General features: G+C 38.0%; 1 protein-coding gene across 1 annotated transcript in view; it reads left to right on the top strand.

The window, feature by feature from the left end:
- The window catches only part of MYOM1 (myomesin 1), a 146,362-nt gene that overhangs the window by 42,128 nt on the left and 86,397 nt on the right, over positions 1 to 17,837 (top strand). Inside the window, exons 7-12 of the mRNA XM_039845262.1 lie at positions 2,703 to 2,795; positions 4,958 to 5,046; positions 5,156 to 5,218; positions 8,636 to 8,800; positions 10,821 to 10,982; positions 17,472 to 17,613. Of these exons, the coding sequence (XP_039701196.1) occupies positions 2,703 to 2,795; positions 4,958 to 5,046; positions 5,156 to 5,218; positions 8,636 to 8,800; positions 10,821 to 10,982; positions 17,472 to 17,613 (714 nt within the window). The remainder of the gene's footprint in view (positions 1 to 2,702; positions 2,796 to 4,957; positions 5,047 to 5,155; positions 5,219 to 8,635; positions 8,801 to 10,820; positions 10,983 to 17,471; positions 17,614 to 17,837) is intronic.

Here is a 17,837-nt window from a genome sequence, read left to right as displayed (position 1 = left end):
CCAATTTCAAGTGCCAGAAGGTCACATTAGAAGTCACTGGTGTTTAGCTGGAGGAAAGGCATTAAGATGCTAAGCTGAGTAGTACAGGAGAGCAAGGAAGGTAAAGCAACTTTGGGAGCTGCAAAATACTGTTTTAACTCCAACTTTATGGAGATAATTAACAACATTTTCGGTCGGAAGCCAAATGGGGCGTTATTCAATTGTTGAGTCAAGTAGCACATGCCCAGCTGTCCGTGCCATATATTTCTCTTCTTATGCTAAAAGGGACTACTGAAAACACCCCAGCACATGAAAACACTGAGCAAGAGGGAGCTTCTGAGCCAAGTGTAAAATTATCTAAGCCAATTCAATCAGGAGAACATGTCAATTAATATGTTCTACCCTGTCATTCGCTCCAAGCAAGGGGTGTTCGAAATTAGGAGCTATGAGCAGATTTATTTTTACAGGCCATCCCTGATCAGATAGTCCTGCTTGTCTAGAGCTCAGTGGTGAGACAGCTGTCTGAGGCTGCTTCTGGGCTGGCAGGAAACAGCTACCAATGTCCTCTGTGGGTCGGGTAGAAGTTTATACCACTATGCCTGCCATGCAGCAGTGATTCTTAAGTGAGTCCAGCCTTCTCTTTTCAGATCTGAGAGAACTGAGACACAAAGAACCTCAAGTTACTTTCTTCCTATACACTTATTTTAAATTATCCAAACCATGAAGTACATGTTTGTCAGAACTCTGTTCTTTGGGCAAAATGTATGATGCTACAATTAATCTATTGCATTACACAATAATTCTGTTCAATCCAATTTAACAAACATTGAGTGCCTAATATGTGTCCATGACTCATGTTTCCTTGAGAGTAGGAATAGAAGCAAATATGAATCAGACATAATCCCTATCATTAAGGCACTTGCAGCTTAGTAGAAGTGACATATAATCAACCATAATTTAATAAATGTACTATCTTGCAATTTGAACTAATTAACACTGATATGGAATGGCAGGAACAATTAATATTGTGTGGGATTTCAGGGAGGAGTTTACTGAAGAAGTAGCATTTGATCTGAACCTTGAAAGATGAGTTGGGATTTTGCTAAATGGAGGAGAATGATATATTTTTAAAAGTATAGAAAATAAATATGTGTTTTAAGGACATAGAACATGTGTGCACACACATGTGTGAGTATGCAGTTGGGGGAAGGGAGGAACCGACTGTGATTATCTCCTTTCTTTTTCTTCCTTTCCACCACTTTCCCTGATCCCAAACTTCCTTATAACCATTCCCAGAAGTCTAAATAAATAAAATGCAGCTAAATAGAGAACAATTGGGAAATGGAAACATTCCACGTTGTCAGGAGCCAGACTGCCTGGGTTCAAATCCCAGCTCTGCTATTCCTAGCTGTGTGAGCTGGAACAAATTACTTAATCTCTCCAGCCTTGGTTTCTTCAACTGAAAAATTATGTTAAAAATAGTTCTGCTTCATGTGGTTGTTGTGAGGTTCGAATTTACTAATCTATTCATAAAGCACTTAGAACCTTGCCTGGCTTGTTGTAAATGCTCTGTATTAGTTATGGTTATTAGTGTTATTTGTGGTATCTGTGCACACGAAGTGGGGTATCTGAAAGATAAACAAGTAAAATCCATCTCCTCTTTTGGGCAGAAAATGGCTTACACAGGAGAGCCCGGTTTGGCACCATAGCCACTGGCTATTGAGACCATAAGGACATGGCAAAGAATCAAGGTGCCATTTGTAGACTTGGGATACAGTGTCTCTGGAAAGGACCCTCCCAGTACCCTACCCTTTGAGGCCTGAGAGGCTTAACCAAGGATGAGACAGTGAGAAAAAGGAAACCTTTCAGCTTTTATTTGTCAGAAATTTTCTTTCATGATTAATATTTTAAGTTCTTCCAAGCCAAGAGCCATGCTTGCTTATGATGGAATAAAACAAATATAATGAGTTTTCAGTATAATGACATTGCTTTTTAACCATATGCAAGAATGTTCGTAGGAGGAGTGTTATGCTGTCATCCTACATAGGCAGCCAACAATAAAACCCGTAACACAAAGGTTTTCCCTCTGTCGTGTCAACAATGGTCAAATTTTTTTTCTTTTTTGGATCTTTTGTTGAAGCATAATTCACATAAAAAGTGCATATTATATATAAATGCACAGCTTTGATGAATTTCTGTATATTGCACATACCCATGTAACCAACACCCAAATCAAAAAACCAGACATTATCAGCAGCCAAGATGTCTCCTTCATGTCCCCTCTTCAACCTCCTCCCCACTCTCCAGGGGGAAATCACTTTCCTGACTTCTAGCAGCATGAATTGATCTTTTCTGGATTTGTACTTTGTATAAAGCAATCATTATACTATGTAGTCTTTTGAGTCTGGCTCTTTCACTCAACATTATGTATGCAAGATTCAATCATATTGTTGTGAACAGTCAGCTTAAATGTAATTTTTATGATGGAGAGGAAAGCAAGTATACAGAGAAGTTTCACCGTATTTTTAGTGCATTTTATTTAACCTACCGTAGATTGTATTTACTGAGCCAACGCTGCTGCCAACCTCAGTGCCATGTTTACAGGTGTTCCTTCAGGAAGAAGAATTGTGTGTGGGTACATGTGTGCATGCGTGTGTGAGCACTTTTAATCGTGAAGCTATTTACACTTCAACTTATTGCACTTTGTTTCCATTGTCTCATAGGTATAAAAACCAAGTGCCAATAAACGTCCATGCAAACCCTGGGAAATATATTATTCAAAGTCGATATGGACTGCACACGCTGGAAATTAACACGTAAGAGGACATCAGGGTCCGTGTGTGTTGCCCGACAATTTCTCAGGGAGACACTTCACTGCTCTGGTCCACAGCTGCTCTCCTCCCCTGCTCCCGATGACGCAGCACGATCTCAATGGGGATGTGCACATGCATCGCTTCTCTTGGTGCACACCTGAGAGTGATATGCGTGACTCATTCTTACCAAGCCTAGGTTACCTCCCAAAGTGATCTTCTGTCTGAGTTTAGTCAAAGATGATGAGAAAAAATTAATTTTTTATTTATCCCTTTCTTAGACATTAGTAAAAACTAAGTTATATAAATAGACATTTATACTCGGTTATCCTTTCAGAGTTCCAAATCAACATCGTCATCATACTCTTTTGTCATTAATCAGTAAAGGATATGGAAGTTGGAGTGGGTGGCATTGAATGTAAGCTGGACTAGAAGAGATGAACTGTGGGAAACAATGCACCCACCCTATCAACCTGTAGGTGGAGGAAACATGGACATTGGGGTGTCTTTAAAGCAAAATTCAAAGTAAAATTTGAAAGCAGATTGCCTGCGTACACGGCACTCAGTAAAGTGCTTCTGACACACCTGGCTGCCCTGTGCCAGGCCTGCTCGTCCACATGCCTGGTCCAGTGAACTGGTCCTGGGATTAAATTTAAGTCTAGAATTAAATCTGGACACATGTCATTTATGACTCCTCAATCGTGAGGGTGATTGACAGTGGGGTTGGGTGGGTGCTACCTGTACTCAGTGACCCTGCATAGGCAAAGAGCACCCATACTTTCTAGATCTTTTCTACAGTTTACAAGTAAGACTGTACTCTACCCCATCCCCACGTTTTCTGTTTCTCATGCTTTTTCTTCCTTCCCCAGACCTCAGCCAAAAAAGTTTGTTTTCTTTTGTGCATATGTCCATCTTTAATATCAGTGACGTATACCTCACTTTATTAAAAAGATACTCAACAAGAAAAAAATTTGAAAGCAGAACCTACATCAAAATTCCCAAGTCCTCGAGGATTTATCACATCTCTTAAAAATGATATTGAAATCCAAGCCTAGTTATGTAGATACAAAAGTTAAACAAGCTCCTGCCATTTTTTAGTTCTCATAAAACCATGACATGCTGAGATATAAAAGTAAAATTTACATCATTCTGATCTCAGGAGATTTATAGCCTTCTCTTCAGATCAGAACAGCTGACACAAGTGATGCTGGGCTTCAAACAGAACCCTGGACGCTGGGATGTTCTCCAAGCTCTGACCCTGATCTGAAGTCACATCAATGCTGTCAGTCAATGGTTCTTCTGAGGCAACAGTGAGCTATGTTGTTGCTTGATAATTAAATAGTTATGAGAAAGACAACTGTATTGACCTTCCTGGAGTTCTATTGATGTCTGTAAAATTTCAACAAGAAATAAGTTTATACGAATGAAACTAAACTTAGAGGGACAATGAATAACATAGACACTGCAAATGATATGACACAAACAACCAGCTTTGAAATCTTAGCCTGTTCATCTCTCTGTGAGATCATTGTCTCCCTAACTCCATTATTAAAGATATCACAATTCCTGTATTATAACTCAGAGGAACTTCCAACTCTTGTGTCATGCCGTGGGCCAAAACCCCAAGTGTGGCCTGAACCTTAGTAGAATTCATTTATTTGTACTTTGAGGCTAGAACACAGAACCACACATTAGACTGACCTAGATCTGGTTTGTGGCTCAAGGAAGCCGTGGAAGTCTACAAGGAGAGGCTTTTTCTTTCCCTCTTGTTGCCCTGTCACCCCCAGACTGAAACTCACTCTCGGGGAGGCCAGCAGGGAGACTGTGCCCCCAATTGATTATAATGCCATCATGCTGTAATTTATGTGCTTATCATTTTGTTGACATTTTTTTTTAGACATTATAAATTAACCCAGACTAGGATCACAGTGTACTATAGGTCTTCTACCATCCTGTACTGCTGGCCTGAAACTACTGTAAATCCCTTGGACTATGTAAAATCCCACAGGGAGCCAGATCAGAGAGAGCAGCTTCATCAAGAGTCCCATAGAACCACATGTCAGCCACTGATTTCCAGTGTGCCACGGTGGCAGAGATCTTTGAAAGAACAGCCAGCAATTACAAAGAGTATCACTGCAATATCCACTTATTTCTATACATTTTTTCAGATGTGATTTTGAAGACACCGCTCAGTACCGGGCCTCAGCAATGAATGTTAAAGGAGAGCTTTCAGCATATGCCTCGGTGGTGGTAAAGAGTAGGTTTGCTGAACTTGTTTTATTCCAAATGTGTTTTTAGAATAATTTATTCACATTGCTAAAAACAATTAAGAGGTAGGTCATGTGCATTTCGGTTTTCTTTTCTAGGATATAAAGGAGAGTTTGATGAGACTCGCTTCCATGCTGGGGCTTCCACCATGCCCCTCAGCTGTAAGTTTAAACATATATTTACTAAATGTCATCTACATTTAAAATACAGCTTAATAAGCTATTCTATAATGCTGAAATAAATGCATAGTATATGTTGTAATATATGCTAATATGTATATATAATAGCTGTCTATAGTTAGTTTCATTTTTTTTAGATTCTTTGGTTACTGTTCTCTTTCTGAATATAATTGCTTTTTTTGGTTTTATAAAAGCCCAGATGTAATGGGCTAAAAATGGCAAATGATTTTAAGTCTGCGTTAAACTGGGAAAGATCATTATACAAACCTGGACAGAGTGATTTAACCACTCACACACACACACACACACACACACATTCACATGTATGTCTGGACTGTTTATAGTCTTACTCATCCCTAAATGTATAGGTCAGCATTACCTCCTGGAGAAACCCATGTCTAACCTCTACTGTTACCCCACTGCCACCCCCACCCCACCCAGTCAGAGTTGGATGTCCTTAGTGAGGCCATGGCACCTCCATAAGAACATCTCTTACACTGGACACTGTTAACTGTTAAATGTCTATTTCTCCCACTGGCCCGTGAGCCACTTGAAGGCAAGGGTGGACCTTTTATCTCTAAATCCCAGCGCCTGACACAGAGTAGCTATTCAATATTGAGTGAATAAATAAGTACATTAATTTATGAAGTGCAATTTAAAAGGATGTCTAAATGTGGTTAAATAGCAACCTATTAAAAATTCCAATCAGCGGTAATTTGTGTATTTGTGAACTTCAATTAGTTTATCTAAGTCAGAACTTCTTTTCATGGGAAGCAATAAAAGTAAAATCCTTATGGTTCTTCAAATAATTAGGTGCTTACAATGGTCAGACTGAAAAAGGTAGCCAAACCCTAACTTCTTATTTTCCAAACATTAAAAAAATAAGTGATAGTTTTGAAAATCATTGATGAAGATACTTTCTCATGGGTCAGTTTTTCATCTAACTGGTTAGTTTGATGTCTTTAGATGATCTACTTCATCAACTTCATGGAATAGCTCCAAATGTTAATATTTCAACATATAACCATGGTTGTCAATCTCATGGGCAGGGGATAAAGAGGAGTGAGAGTGAGGGAGGAATACATCCCAAATCATATTGTTCTCATATCATTTTATTTATGTTAAGAGAATAGTTGGAAATTCTGAAACTACGACTTATCTTCCAGTGTCCCCAAGACTGTCCTATTTGATCATTCCACAATTTTCTGAAGGTATCCTGCTCATTCTCACTACCATATCATCATCCATGTTTCTCCTATTTTCCTCTTATCCATCAAGTCAAGGTCTGAAAGCCCAGCTCGACACTACTTCTCTAACTCCAGTTGCATTCAGTCAGAGCCTTCTCTGGCCCCTGAATTGAGTGCAGTTGTTCCTAACACAGAAGACAGGGGCTTTTATTGATTCCTTCAACCAGTTTACTGGGCATCTAGTATGAGCTATGTACTAGTTTAGGTGCTTGGAATATGCTGGTAAATATCATAAATAAATCTTCCTGCCCTTGGTTCTGTTCTAATAGTTAATGTATATTGATTGGTGTTTCATAAACTATACTAAGACATTTTTTTATATGTATTGATTCATTTAATGCACTCCCAAAGCTTATAAAATAAGCTCCTTTTCCTCTGTGCTATGGAGAAGCAGGTTAGATGGTGAAGCAGGTTAGAAGGTTAAATCAAGGGACAAGACCACACATACTGGTAGAGTAGGGACTTGTAATATGGTCTTTCTAATTCTAAACCATATTCCAAACCAGGGGTTAGCAAACATTTCTGTAAAGGACCAGGTTGTAAATACTTTAGGTTTTGTGGGCTACATGGTCTCTTTTGCAGCTACTCAACTCTGCCATTGTAACACAAAAGCAGCCATAGACAAGAGGTAAATGAATAAGATGGCTGTGTTCTAATAAATCCTTATTTATAAACATTGAAATTTGAATTTCCTGTCACTTTTCACATGTCACAAATTCTTAGTCTTCTTTCGATTTTTTCAATAATTAAAAAATTGAAACCATTCTTAATAGTACGAAATAGGAAGCAGTCTAGATTTAGCTCTAGATTTGACAACCCCTAAACCTCAGGCCTACTATAACCCTTATCTCTACTCCCTAAGGCAGCTTTGGAACCAGCCCAGCTTCTCAGTGAGCAAGGTCTGATCAAATTGTTTTGCTTTTTGATTTCAGTGTGACATTGTCATGTAGAAGTGGGGCAGATGGGACATACTTCATAGAGAACATTTCCCTGTTGGTTAGCGGTTGCCAGGCAACATGTAAATTTAAAGCAATACCACATAGTGGTTGAGAGCACAAGTTCTTGAAACAGCCTGCCAGTATAAATGTGGCTCTTGAGGTGGGGGGTGGGGTTGGTGAATGTGGGCAGTTGTTTAGCCTCCCTATGCTGCTGTTTCCTCATCTATAGCAATAATAATGGTACCTGATAGGGTTATTATGAGGCTTAATTGAGTTAATAGTTATTAAACACTTGGAACAATACTTGGCACAGTTGAACCTAATGAATGTTAGCTTGCTTTTTCAAATTAATACTAAGGTCTTAGGAAGACAGATGAAATATGAAAGGGCCTAAGTCTTAAAGTTGGGCAGTTAGGAGTTTGAATTTCAAATTTACACGATACTCTTCAAACCTTGGCATTAACTGTATATTTGTGAACATTTATATCTGCATCTGAAAGAGAGGAAAAGCTAATATCTATGCCATGGGGATTTTGCAAAGATTAGATGACATGTCAAATGTAGCATGCCTGGCATATAATAACCCACCAATAAATAGTCGTTATTTTCCCAAGCCCTTTCCTTTGAGAAAAGAGAAGATAAAACCTGGGAGAGTTTATAATACAGGCATTTACTCAATCTATAATTAAGACATTTCTAAGAAAAATATTTTTAAAGTTACAATATTTTAAACTTTTTAATTTTCTCCCATTGACTTTTCTTATATATTTTTTTTACTCAGATCATTAAGGAAGTTAAAGCAACTTACTAGATTTTTATGAGTAATTGATATGGCTATTTGTCCCAAGAGTACAAACAATAGAGTTTAAATGAACTTAGAATCTAAAATTAAAAGATGTATACGTATATTGCAGCTAACTATTTAAGTTTAAGCTAAAAGTGGTATTAATGTATATTTTATGTAAGGCATGAAATCTGACCTTCAAATCTTATTAGTTATAAATAAGCTTTTCTGACCAGTGAAGCAAGAATTTTCATACACAGAATTTCCATTTCACATAATAACATATCTTTTATAAGACTTAATTTTTGCCCAGATAAATCATTTGATCAGTCTTTGTTGTGACTGCTCTCTGCCTGTGCTCATTTAAATGCTTATGTATCTTTGATGAGAAAAAAAATAAGTTACTGATGTTCGTTTTTGTTGTACCCAGTTGCCGTGACCCCATATGGTTATGCGTCCAAGTTTGAGATCCACTTTGATGACAAGTTTGATGTGTCCTTTGGGAGAGAGGGCGAGACGATGAGTCTAGGCTGCCGTGTAGTTATCACTCCTGAAATTAAACATTTCCAGCCAGAGATCCAGTGGTACAGAAATGGTGAGCCTTTATAATGAATTCTGACTTAGGTTCTTATTTGCAGAAAGTTGCAAACTGGACTTGGCACCAGAACATGAATGTCCATAAGACTGCAGATCTATTCATCAGAGCTAGCAGAATCTGGACGTTGGATGGCATAACCTATACCTACTGGATGTTAAAAAAAGGTTTTTGTAAATAGTAGAACTCACAATATATTTGTGAAATATATTTTTATCACCAAGTAATATATGGAAAGGATTAAGAAAATGTATTTTTGTTTATATAAGTTGGATATATCTTCATTTTGCAAGTTAATTTTATTTGGTAAAACAAAGTGAAATCAGAGAAGTCCAATGGAACTATGGAGCATGCTCGCTGTTCCCTGGGCAAGGTGAGCAGTGGGCAATGTACTCACCAAGCAGTTAGCCTGAACTTCCCCTGTGCATGCGGGTACCCAGGGCAGTCTGAGGCACCATGGGATCCCGAAGCAGTGGCTGGGACCAGGACCTGGGCCCATGTTGAAGCCAGCATGGCAGCAGTGGCAGCAGCAGCAACAGCACTAAGTGAACATGGCCCTAGAGAAGGGGAGGGGATCCATATGCAGGCAGCATGGGACCCACTGTAGGAGGTCAGCTTGCCTGTCCATCTCAAGAGCTCACCTTTGTGGGATTTGCACAAATATTGACTTTCTGGCTTGAGGGCTGTGGCAGGAACTGCCAGCAATCAGACAGTAAACTGTCAGTAAAACATTACAATTAAAAGCCTGTATATAGACAATGTAATAAAGCACATAAAGCAGTTGTTAGAATTCGTCACGGTTTAGAACCTCTGTTTATGAAAACTGCCACATTTCAAAGCAACTATACTCAGGCTTAGAAATAGAAATTAAGTTTAAACATTTTTGCATTCAATGAAAAAGAACACTTTTTATATAAAACCTTGGATGAAACAATTATTAACAAGCAAGAGAATTTGAAAATTAATTTTTCCTCATAATTGAAGAGTTAATGATAGAATGCATAAACAGCTGTTTGAATTATACACAAATCGTGAGGTCTTTTTCAGTTTCTTGTATGACTTCCACAAGTTACAGGACATGTAAGAGGAAACATTAAGATGCAATATGTAGATTTACATTTAAAATTAAATTCAGACTTACATGAAACCGATTTGTATGAAAAGTTAAATCTCCTTTAAAAAAATTTTCCTTAAGAATCATCAGCTCTAGAGTACTAAAATTTATATTTTAGTTTATTAGAAAGTTAACCCAATAGTAACTTTATACCATAACTATATAATACTATATAATATAAAATACGTAATACTATAATTATCTGACACTCTTAACAGCTGCAGTAATAGTTACATCAGCAGAAAGATCCTTCTCAAAATAAAAATATTATCAAAACTAATTTGTGATCTTATGTCTGCAAAAAGTGACTGATGTTCCTTTCAATTATATCCATTTAAAATAAAGTTGATAAAAGTCTAAATTTGATCACCTAATAACTGAATCTGCAGAAAAGCAAGCCAGAAATATTCATTATCAATCAAGATATCACATTAATAAAGTCTTTTTTTATAAAATTATGACATGAAAATGTTATTTTTGCATTTTTGTATTATTTTTATTACTCTTTACAAGTAATAAGCTATTTTTAGAGGAAAACCCTTATACTTTAGTACTTATAACTGTAATTTTTCTCTCTGCTTTTTGAACAATGGGCCTTGCAATTTCATTTTGCACTGGGCCCTGCAGATTATCTGGTACTGGTCTCCTCATTTCTGGTCTAGTATTTTTATCAATATAAACATGGCAGAATGGCTCAACGCCCTAGAGACTTCCTCCAGTCTGAAAACTGTCAGTATAGAAGGAGAGGAATAGAGAGAGAAAGAGAGGTAGCAGATGGGGAACAGAGGGAGGGAGAAACAGGGCTAGAGAGTGAGGGAGAGAGAGGGAGGAATGGAGGGGAGAGAGGAAGAAAGGAGTAATAGAGAAAAAGAATGGTTAATTTTGCTGACTCCCTCTCCCACTCAGGAGCACTTATTTCTTCATCAAAATGGGTACAAACACATTGGAGTGGAGATCGGGCAACACTGACATTTTCTCATCTCAACAAAGAAGATGAAGGCCTCTACACAATCCGTGTATGGATGGGAGAATATTATGAACAATATAGTGCTTACGTCTTTGTTCGAGGTAAGACCTAACAAAAAGCAGAACACCCAAGATTATTTAAAACACTGAGACCAAATCAATCTCTCCAGGCATGTTTTTTGTAATGATGAAAGATCCATTTGAAAATTCTTCCAGATTACATACCATAGGGATATTAACTTCTAGAAATACTACACCTGATGTGAAGAGGTTAATAACCCTAAAGACATTAACCCAAAGGTAAGCAAGTTCCAGACTATGTTTGTCACTAATGGCAGTACTTGTCTCATCTTCAGTGAGCCAACAGTGCAGTTCTCTATAGGTGTTCTAGTTGAGGTGCTAAATACTATTTAAAAAGCCATTTCAGTTTATGGAAACTGTAACAACAGAGTGATGTGTTGTTGGGGAACTTACTCTTTAATATCTATTTTAAAATATCCATTAGTATTTCATTCCAGGCCCCTTCTTTATAGCTTTAGCTTTAATGAGCTAGGAAACAAGGTGCTACAATTTAATCCTTAAAACAAACTACAATTGTTGATTTTACGAGTCTTCCTTTTTTCAGAATATCTTGAATGGATCAGAGAGGTACAAGTAGGAAAGTTGTACCTACACGACCTAGCACATTAGGAAGACCATTAACACCTCCAGGCTACAAGGGCAGTGTTCCATGTTCTTTTATGTAATGGCCAGCCAGGTGTGGCTACAAAAGTCAGAGGAGAGGCTCAGGGAAACAAGAGTGTTTTATCCAAATCTTAGAGACAGAAGGCACAGCATACTATGTAGGGTCACATGGGGAAGCACCAGCATTGACTGGTCAGAACACATAAGGGGCAGGAGCGAGGGGGGAGCCTAAACCATGGCCTTTATTGCAGTTGCTGTGGGGAAGGAAAGGTAGGGCAAGACAGTTTATGATTGGCTAGTATGAATAATTTGGGTGGACTCTAAGCTATAGGTGTACCTAGTTGTCTGGGACCAGGTCCTGGGATGATTAAGGCAGAGGACTATTTCCCCCTGGGGCACCTGGGCCAGATCAAGGTGGTCTGGCTTTGGATGGATTAGTTTGCATATCAAAGTCATGCTCCATGCTGAGCCCTTTGCTCTTTCCAAGAATTGGCTGGCTGTACGGGGCTCTCTCTTTTAAGATGTCAAAAAATCATAATATATAGAAAATAAAAATATAAACAATACAGGTTCACCTGCTAATTTTTATATCACTTATGCACTAAATAGAGTCATAAACTCATAGGCATTTTGATCAAGATGGAACATCAGAGGTCATCCAGGTGTCCTTAACTGGGATCAACAGACTTCCAAAGGGTCCGTGTTTGGAACTATATTTCAATATAGTTGGTTTCTTTGGTTATCTCAAATACTTTATTTTATGTTATGCATTTAAAGGCAGTATTCCAAAAAGGGGTCTCCAGGCTTTATCAGTTTACCAGAAGAGTCAATGGTACAAAAAGTTAGAATTTCCATTCTAATTCAACCTCTTAATTTTAAGATGCAGAAACCGAGGCTCAGAAAAGTAAAATGATTTATCAAAAGCCTTGGGTACAATCCTTCTGATGCCTAACCCAGGTTTTTAATTAGAGTCTAGGCTAAGCTGCTGAAACAAAACTACGAGAAGTTTATTACTTTCCAATGTCTTTCAATCCAGAGGTAGGGTATTGGTCCAGATGGTTATGTTCAATGTGCTTACTCTGTATCCCAGATCCCATCTATGTTGTTGTTCCATTGCCCCCTATGGTGCTGTCCCATTTCCCATTCTGGTCTGTGAGAAGGGGAGAGAAAGGAAGTGGAGGGGGAAACGCAGAGATGCACACATCACTTCTTCCTGGTGAACACTTAGCCACATGTACACATCTCACAGTGAGGGAAGCGAGAGCATCTAGTCTCTAGCTGGGCAGCTGTGTTCCCTGCTAAAGGGCAGGGGTTCTAGTACTAAAAGCAAACAGGAAAAATAGATACTGGGGACAGTTAGAAGTCTATACCACACCAGTATTGATCAATAATAAATGATCACTGAATTCTGCCACTTATCAGCAATGGATAAAGATACATAAATATTTATTGTAATTGGAAAATGTATTAGATTTTCTCCTACACAAAAGCATTGTGGGAAAAGTCAGATATCACCAGGGGAAGAAAGAAGCCAGCCTTTTGAGTAAATTGCCGTGAAAACAGACACATTGGAATTTTTCATCAAGTAAGTTGCTTTAGTCAGAAAACCTGGATAAACCTAGGTAAAGAAGGACTGAATAAGCAAAAACTTTGTCTCTGCTCTCAATTGTCTTCCCTGAACAAGAACCAGAGAATATCTCTGCTGATTCAAAAGAAAGAAAGTGGGAGGGAGGGAAGGAAAGAAGGAAGAAAAAAAAAGAAAAACCCCAAACAAGTTATGCCTGGATGATTCCTTTGTGGACTTTTTTTGGGAACTCTGACACAGTCAACATTTCTAATTCATTGCCCATATCCAGAATTGTGGCCCTCTGCCAGGTTTAGGCCAGACTTCACATGGCTAAAAGGGGAAGAGATTGAAATTTGAAATTTATGCCTAAGCCAATTTTCAAAATAAGGAAATGGAAAGACTCTAAAATTTGTCAGATGTTGATGTGAGAGAATTGAAAAGGTGCATGGGAAAAACAAAATTGAAAAGAAAATTCCAGCAACTGTGTTGTGAATTTAACACCTTTAGAAAAAGATTTCCCTCATAAGTTCATTTTAAATGATACATTTTAGATTATATTTTGAAAAAAAAATCTTTATTGAGATGTAACTTAAATAACATAAGATTTAACCATGTTAAGTGGACAATGCTTTTTAGAACATTTATAGAGTTGTGCCGCCATCATCCACAATCCAGTGGAACATTTCCATCACTTCAAAGAGATTTCTTGTGCCCGTTCCCCACCCATCTCTAGTCTAGCCCCTAGGTAACCACTAATCTACGTCTGTCGCTATGGATTGGTCTTTTCTGGACATTTCTGGATATAATATGTGATCTTTTACATCTCTCTTCTTTCCTTGAGCATATGTTTTGAGATTCATTATGTTGGTAGTTTGTTCCCTTTCATTGCTGATTAGTCTTGTACTATATGGATATGCCTCATTTTACCTATCCATTCACCAGTTGATGGACAGTTGGATTGTTTCCACTCTGTCTATTATTAATAATGCTTCTATGAACATTTGCATTCATATTCATGGACCTAGGTTTTCATTGCTTTTGGGTAGATGGATACTTATCAGTAGAATTGTTGGGTCACATGTTAAATTTAGGTATAACCCTTTAAGAAACTGCCAATGTGTTTTACTTTTTAAAAAAATTTGCCCCCTCTTTAATTTCCCCTCCCTCCATTTCCACCTCTGACCTATGGATGTTGCCGTTTCCCCTTAAGAACTGGATCTCTGAGGGGGCATATCCCTCCACAGCCTGGTGTGCACCGGCACTCCTTCCACAGCTCTGGCCTGGTGCCCCGCACCCAAGATCGGGGGTGGGGGCGACAGAAGGGAGGTGAGGGGGGGGCTGGCGCACCCGGGGTATGGTCCATGGCTCCACCTGGGGCATGAACCCAGAACCTTCTGTATGTAAAGCAGACATTCTAACCACTACACTATGGAGCCATCCCTGCTAGTGTGTTTTAAATGATATTTTATGTGTTTTTTAAAACTTTGTATCCATTGAACTGCATAAGGCCATTTCAATACAATTTTTAGAGCTCTGGTAATTTTGCTGCTTAGCAAATAGCTTCTAAACACCACATGTCTGCACAAACACATTCCAGAGCTGCATACATTTGGCCAGGATTTTATTACATAGATAATATGTGTTCTTTGTGAAAAAATAGATAATGTAAATAAGAAAAAAAGAAAAGAAAAATTAAAGTCGTCCATAAGTCCACCAGTGTTATCATTTTATTACATATTATTCTAGATTTTTATATAGTTTTTCCTCACAACCCTCCCAGAGAGCAAGAGGGAAAGAGATGATAAAGTAATAAAGGATGGAAAAGAAATATGAAAAAAGAATTACAAATAGCAAATAAATATATGAAAAAGTTTTCACTGGTAATCAGTGTAAATTGAAATGATATAATGTTTTCATTTCACATATTGAAAAGATTTAAAAGATTTTTAAGACTCACTGGGATAAAGGAATGGAGGGACCAGCATTCCTATATATTGTGATGAGTTGAATCTGTTCAACTTTTCTTAGGGTGTTTTGCCACTACATATTGACATTTCCAACAGTACTAGTTCTAGGAATTTGAGTGGACAAAGTTGAAAAAAAAGTTTTCGTTGGGAAAAATGAAGAAATCTAGATATCTCCCAATGGGAGCCATAAAATAAAGTATAATAAATGCTCCATGTAAGCAATGGAATACCACACAGCAGTGAAAATGACTGATGTATACCTATATTTATTGATATTGATATATATCAAGCAAAATCAGTTTACATGAAATTATATAGTTCCATTCCATTTTTATTTTTTAAAAATAGTCACTTTTGAGTTATAAATATAGAAAAAATCTAGAAAAATATAGGCCAGTATTAATAGAGGTAATCTCTGAGTTACAGAATTAAAAGAGATTCTCATGTATATTTTTTTATTATTATATATTTTACAAACATGCATTACTTCGATTATAATAGAATTACTTACATTTTGAAAAAGGTTATTAATAGTTCATGTCAGAGGTCAAAATATAAAGAGTATTGGGCTAATCTTTGACTTAATTAATCAAACTTACAAAAAGTTTGGCTATTTGGAGAGTTAGGAGCAGGAAGGACAGATGCTAAGAAAAGGATTGATGTTGACTGAATGGGTGCTGTCAGCCAGACAGGCCATAGCAGCTGCTGAGAGCCAAGAGGACAACTGTGAAGTAACAACACAGTATTTGGCTTTGGCTTCCAGCAGCTGTTAAACAGAACCTGTTTTCTGAAATATTGTCAAGCCCACCCCACAAATGGCATATAATAAGCAATTTTATAAAAATGCTGAAGAATTGGTTCCCTAAATGCCTACTCTTTGCCAGGCTGTTACATATAATGGTTGTTCTGTGAACTAAACTTCACTCTATCAATGCAGGGGTTACTGGTTGTTACATTACAGACCTTTAGCAAAAGAACATGATTAGAGATTGCCAGCTGTCCCCTTAGGAGCTGAGCAGCTAGCTTTCCAGCAGTACCTGAGACTTGTTAACCTCAGCATCTCTACATCTATTTTGAATCTGCTCTATCTTCATCATCAGCAGGCCCTCTCCCACATCCAGTGCTCTCAAAGCCTGGAAGAAAAGAAGTTTCTCCCCACCAAAATGCTCACTCTCTGTTGTATGGCATGCAGGAATCCTGCATTAAGTTTTAGGCACCAATTAGTTATCTTCTCCTGCCCTTATGCGGGAGACATTTACCTAGAGATATTTTCCTATGGGTTCATGGAGCAAGAAACAGGATGTTCAAAACCAAAGTGATTCAAGCTCATCACAGGTAATGTGAGCCTATTAAATTCAGAAGTATTTCTGCCACGTCATTAAATGGTTTAGTAACCTATAAGATTTACACAAGTGTAGCTGATAGAAAAAGTGTTTATTTAGACATCAAGATTGTTTTCCCTTGGGTAAATGGCTCCTACATGTCTCAGCTTCCTCTACTAACTCCAGTTATGAAAGGGTTGACCAGATGTCAGGAGGAATTGGCAAATGTGGGCCCCCTCCCTCAGAGATTCTGCCTCCTGTCTTAATTATTCTCACTTAAAATAGTAACTGATTATTTTCATTCTCCTTCCTCTTCCTCTCCTTCTGAAACCACCTGATTCACCAGTTTAGCTATGCCTGAAGACACACTGCTGAGGGCACTCCATTGTCAGAGGATCCCATTTCGTAAACAGTCACTGTCCTCTGTTTCTTGTATAATCCTGGACTTTTTCTTAACCTAGATAAACTAAGCTCAAATGTGGGTATTGCATCAGAGTTTCTTTCACAATTATTTTCAGTTTGGGAACAAACATTTGATTAAAATGAATATTTTTCCTCTTCCAAAATGGTAGTGCCTAGCATAAGGATGGGCAAAGTTTCATGTTTCTTATTCTCTTGTGGATGCATCCAGAAGGCGACAAAGGGAACTGTTTGTTCCCCTTTGGAGCCATTCATAGTTTCTGAGTAATATTACACAATAAATATATTAAGAATAGACTTTCTGGCACACCTTACATTAGTTTTCTGATAGCAGTCCCTGACATCTATGTATTTATTTTCTTTGAGAACATTTTGAGCCTGCAAGGGTCATGAGGCAAAGGTCACAGGTCCTTTGCAGAGCCCTTTCTAATGTAATGTTTTTCTTACTGATGTTGAAAAGTACACATTGTTATGTTGGTAAGCAAATTACAAGACTGAAGCTTGCTCTCGTGGGGCCAAAAATGTAGCCACTGTGGTGATGTGGTAAGATATGTGTGCACTAAGACCCCAGCCTGCTAGGCTGACAGAGTGCATCTGAGAGGGCTAATGGGATCCTTCTGTATTTCCACAGATGCTGATGCAGAGATTGAAGGAACCCCAGCCTCTCCCTTAGATGTGGTGTGCTTGGATGCCAACAAAGATTATATCATCATCTCTTGGAAACAGCCAGCTGTGGATGGAGGGAGTCCTATTCTGGGATATTTTATTGATAAGTTAGTGCTTAGTCTAATTTTAGTTAGAGTAATTTGGTCGTAGTGATGCATGCTTGATTTCTCCCATTTCTAGGTGAAATAATTTCTCTTCTGGTCTTATCTCTCTCTTTCTCTGTGTTTCTGTCTCTGTGCGTATCTTTCGATAGATAGGTAGGTAGACAGACAGACAGATGAACAGACAGACATAGATGTATATAAATATAGATAGATAGATATACTACCAG

Source organism: Pteropus medius, unplaced genomic scaffold (assembly GCF_902729225.1).
Source record: "Pteropus medius unplaced genomic scaffold, Ma_sr-lr_union100, whole genome shotgun sequence".
In the NCBI taxonomy this organism is placed as follows: domain Eukaryota; kingdom Metazoa; phylum Chordata; class Mammalia; order Chiroptera; family Pteropodidae; genus Pteropus; species Pteropus medius.
The sequence above is the reverse complement of the archived record's forward strand: the minus strand, read 5'-3'. Positions and strand labels throughout refer to the sequence as shown.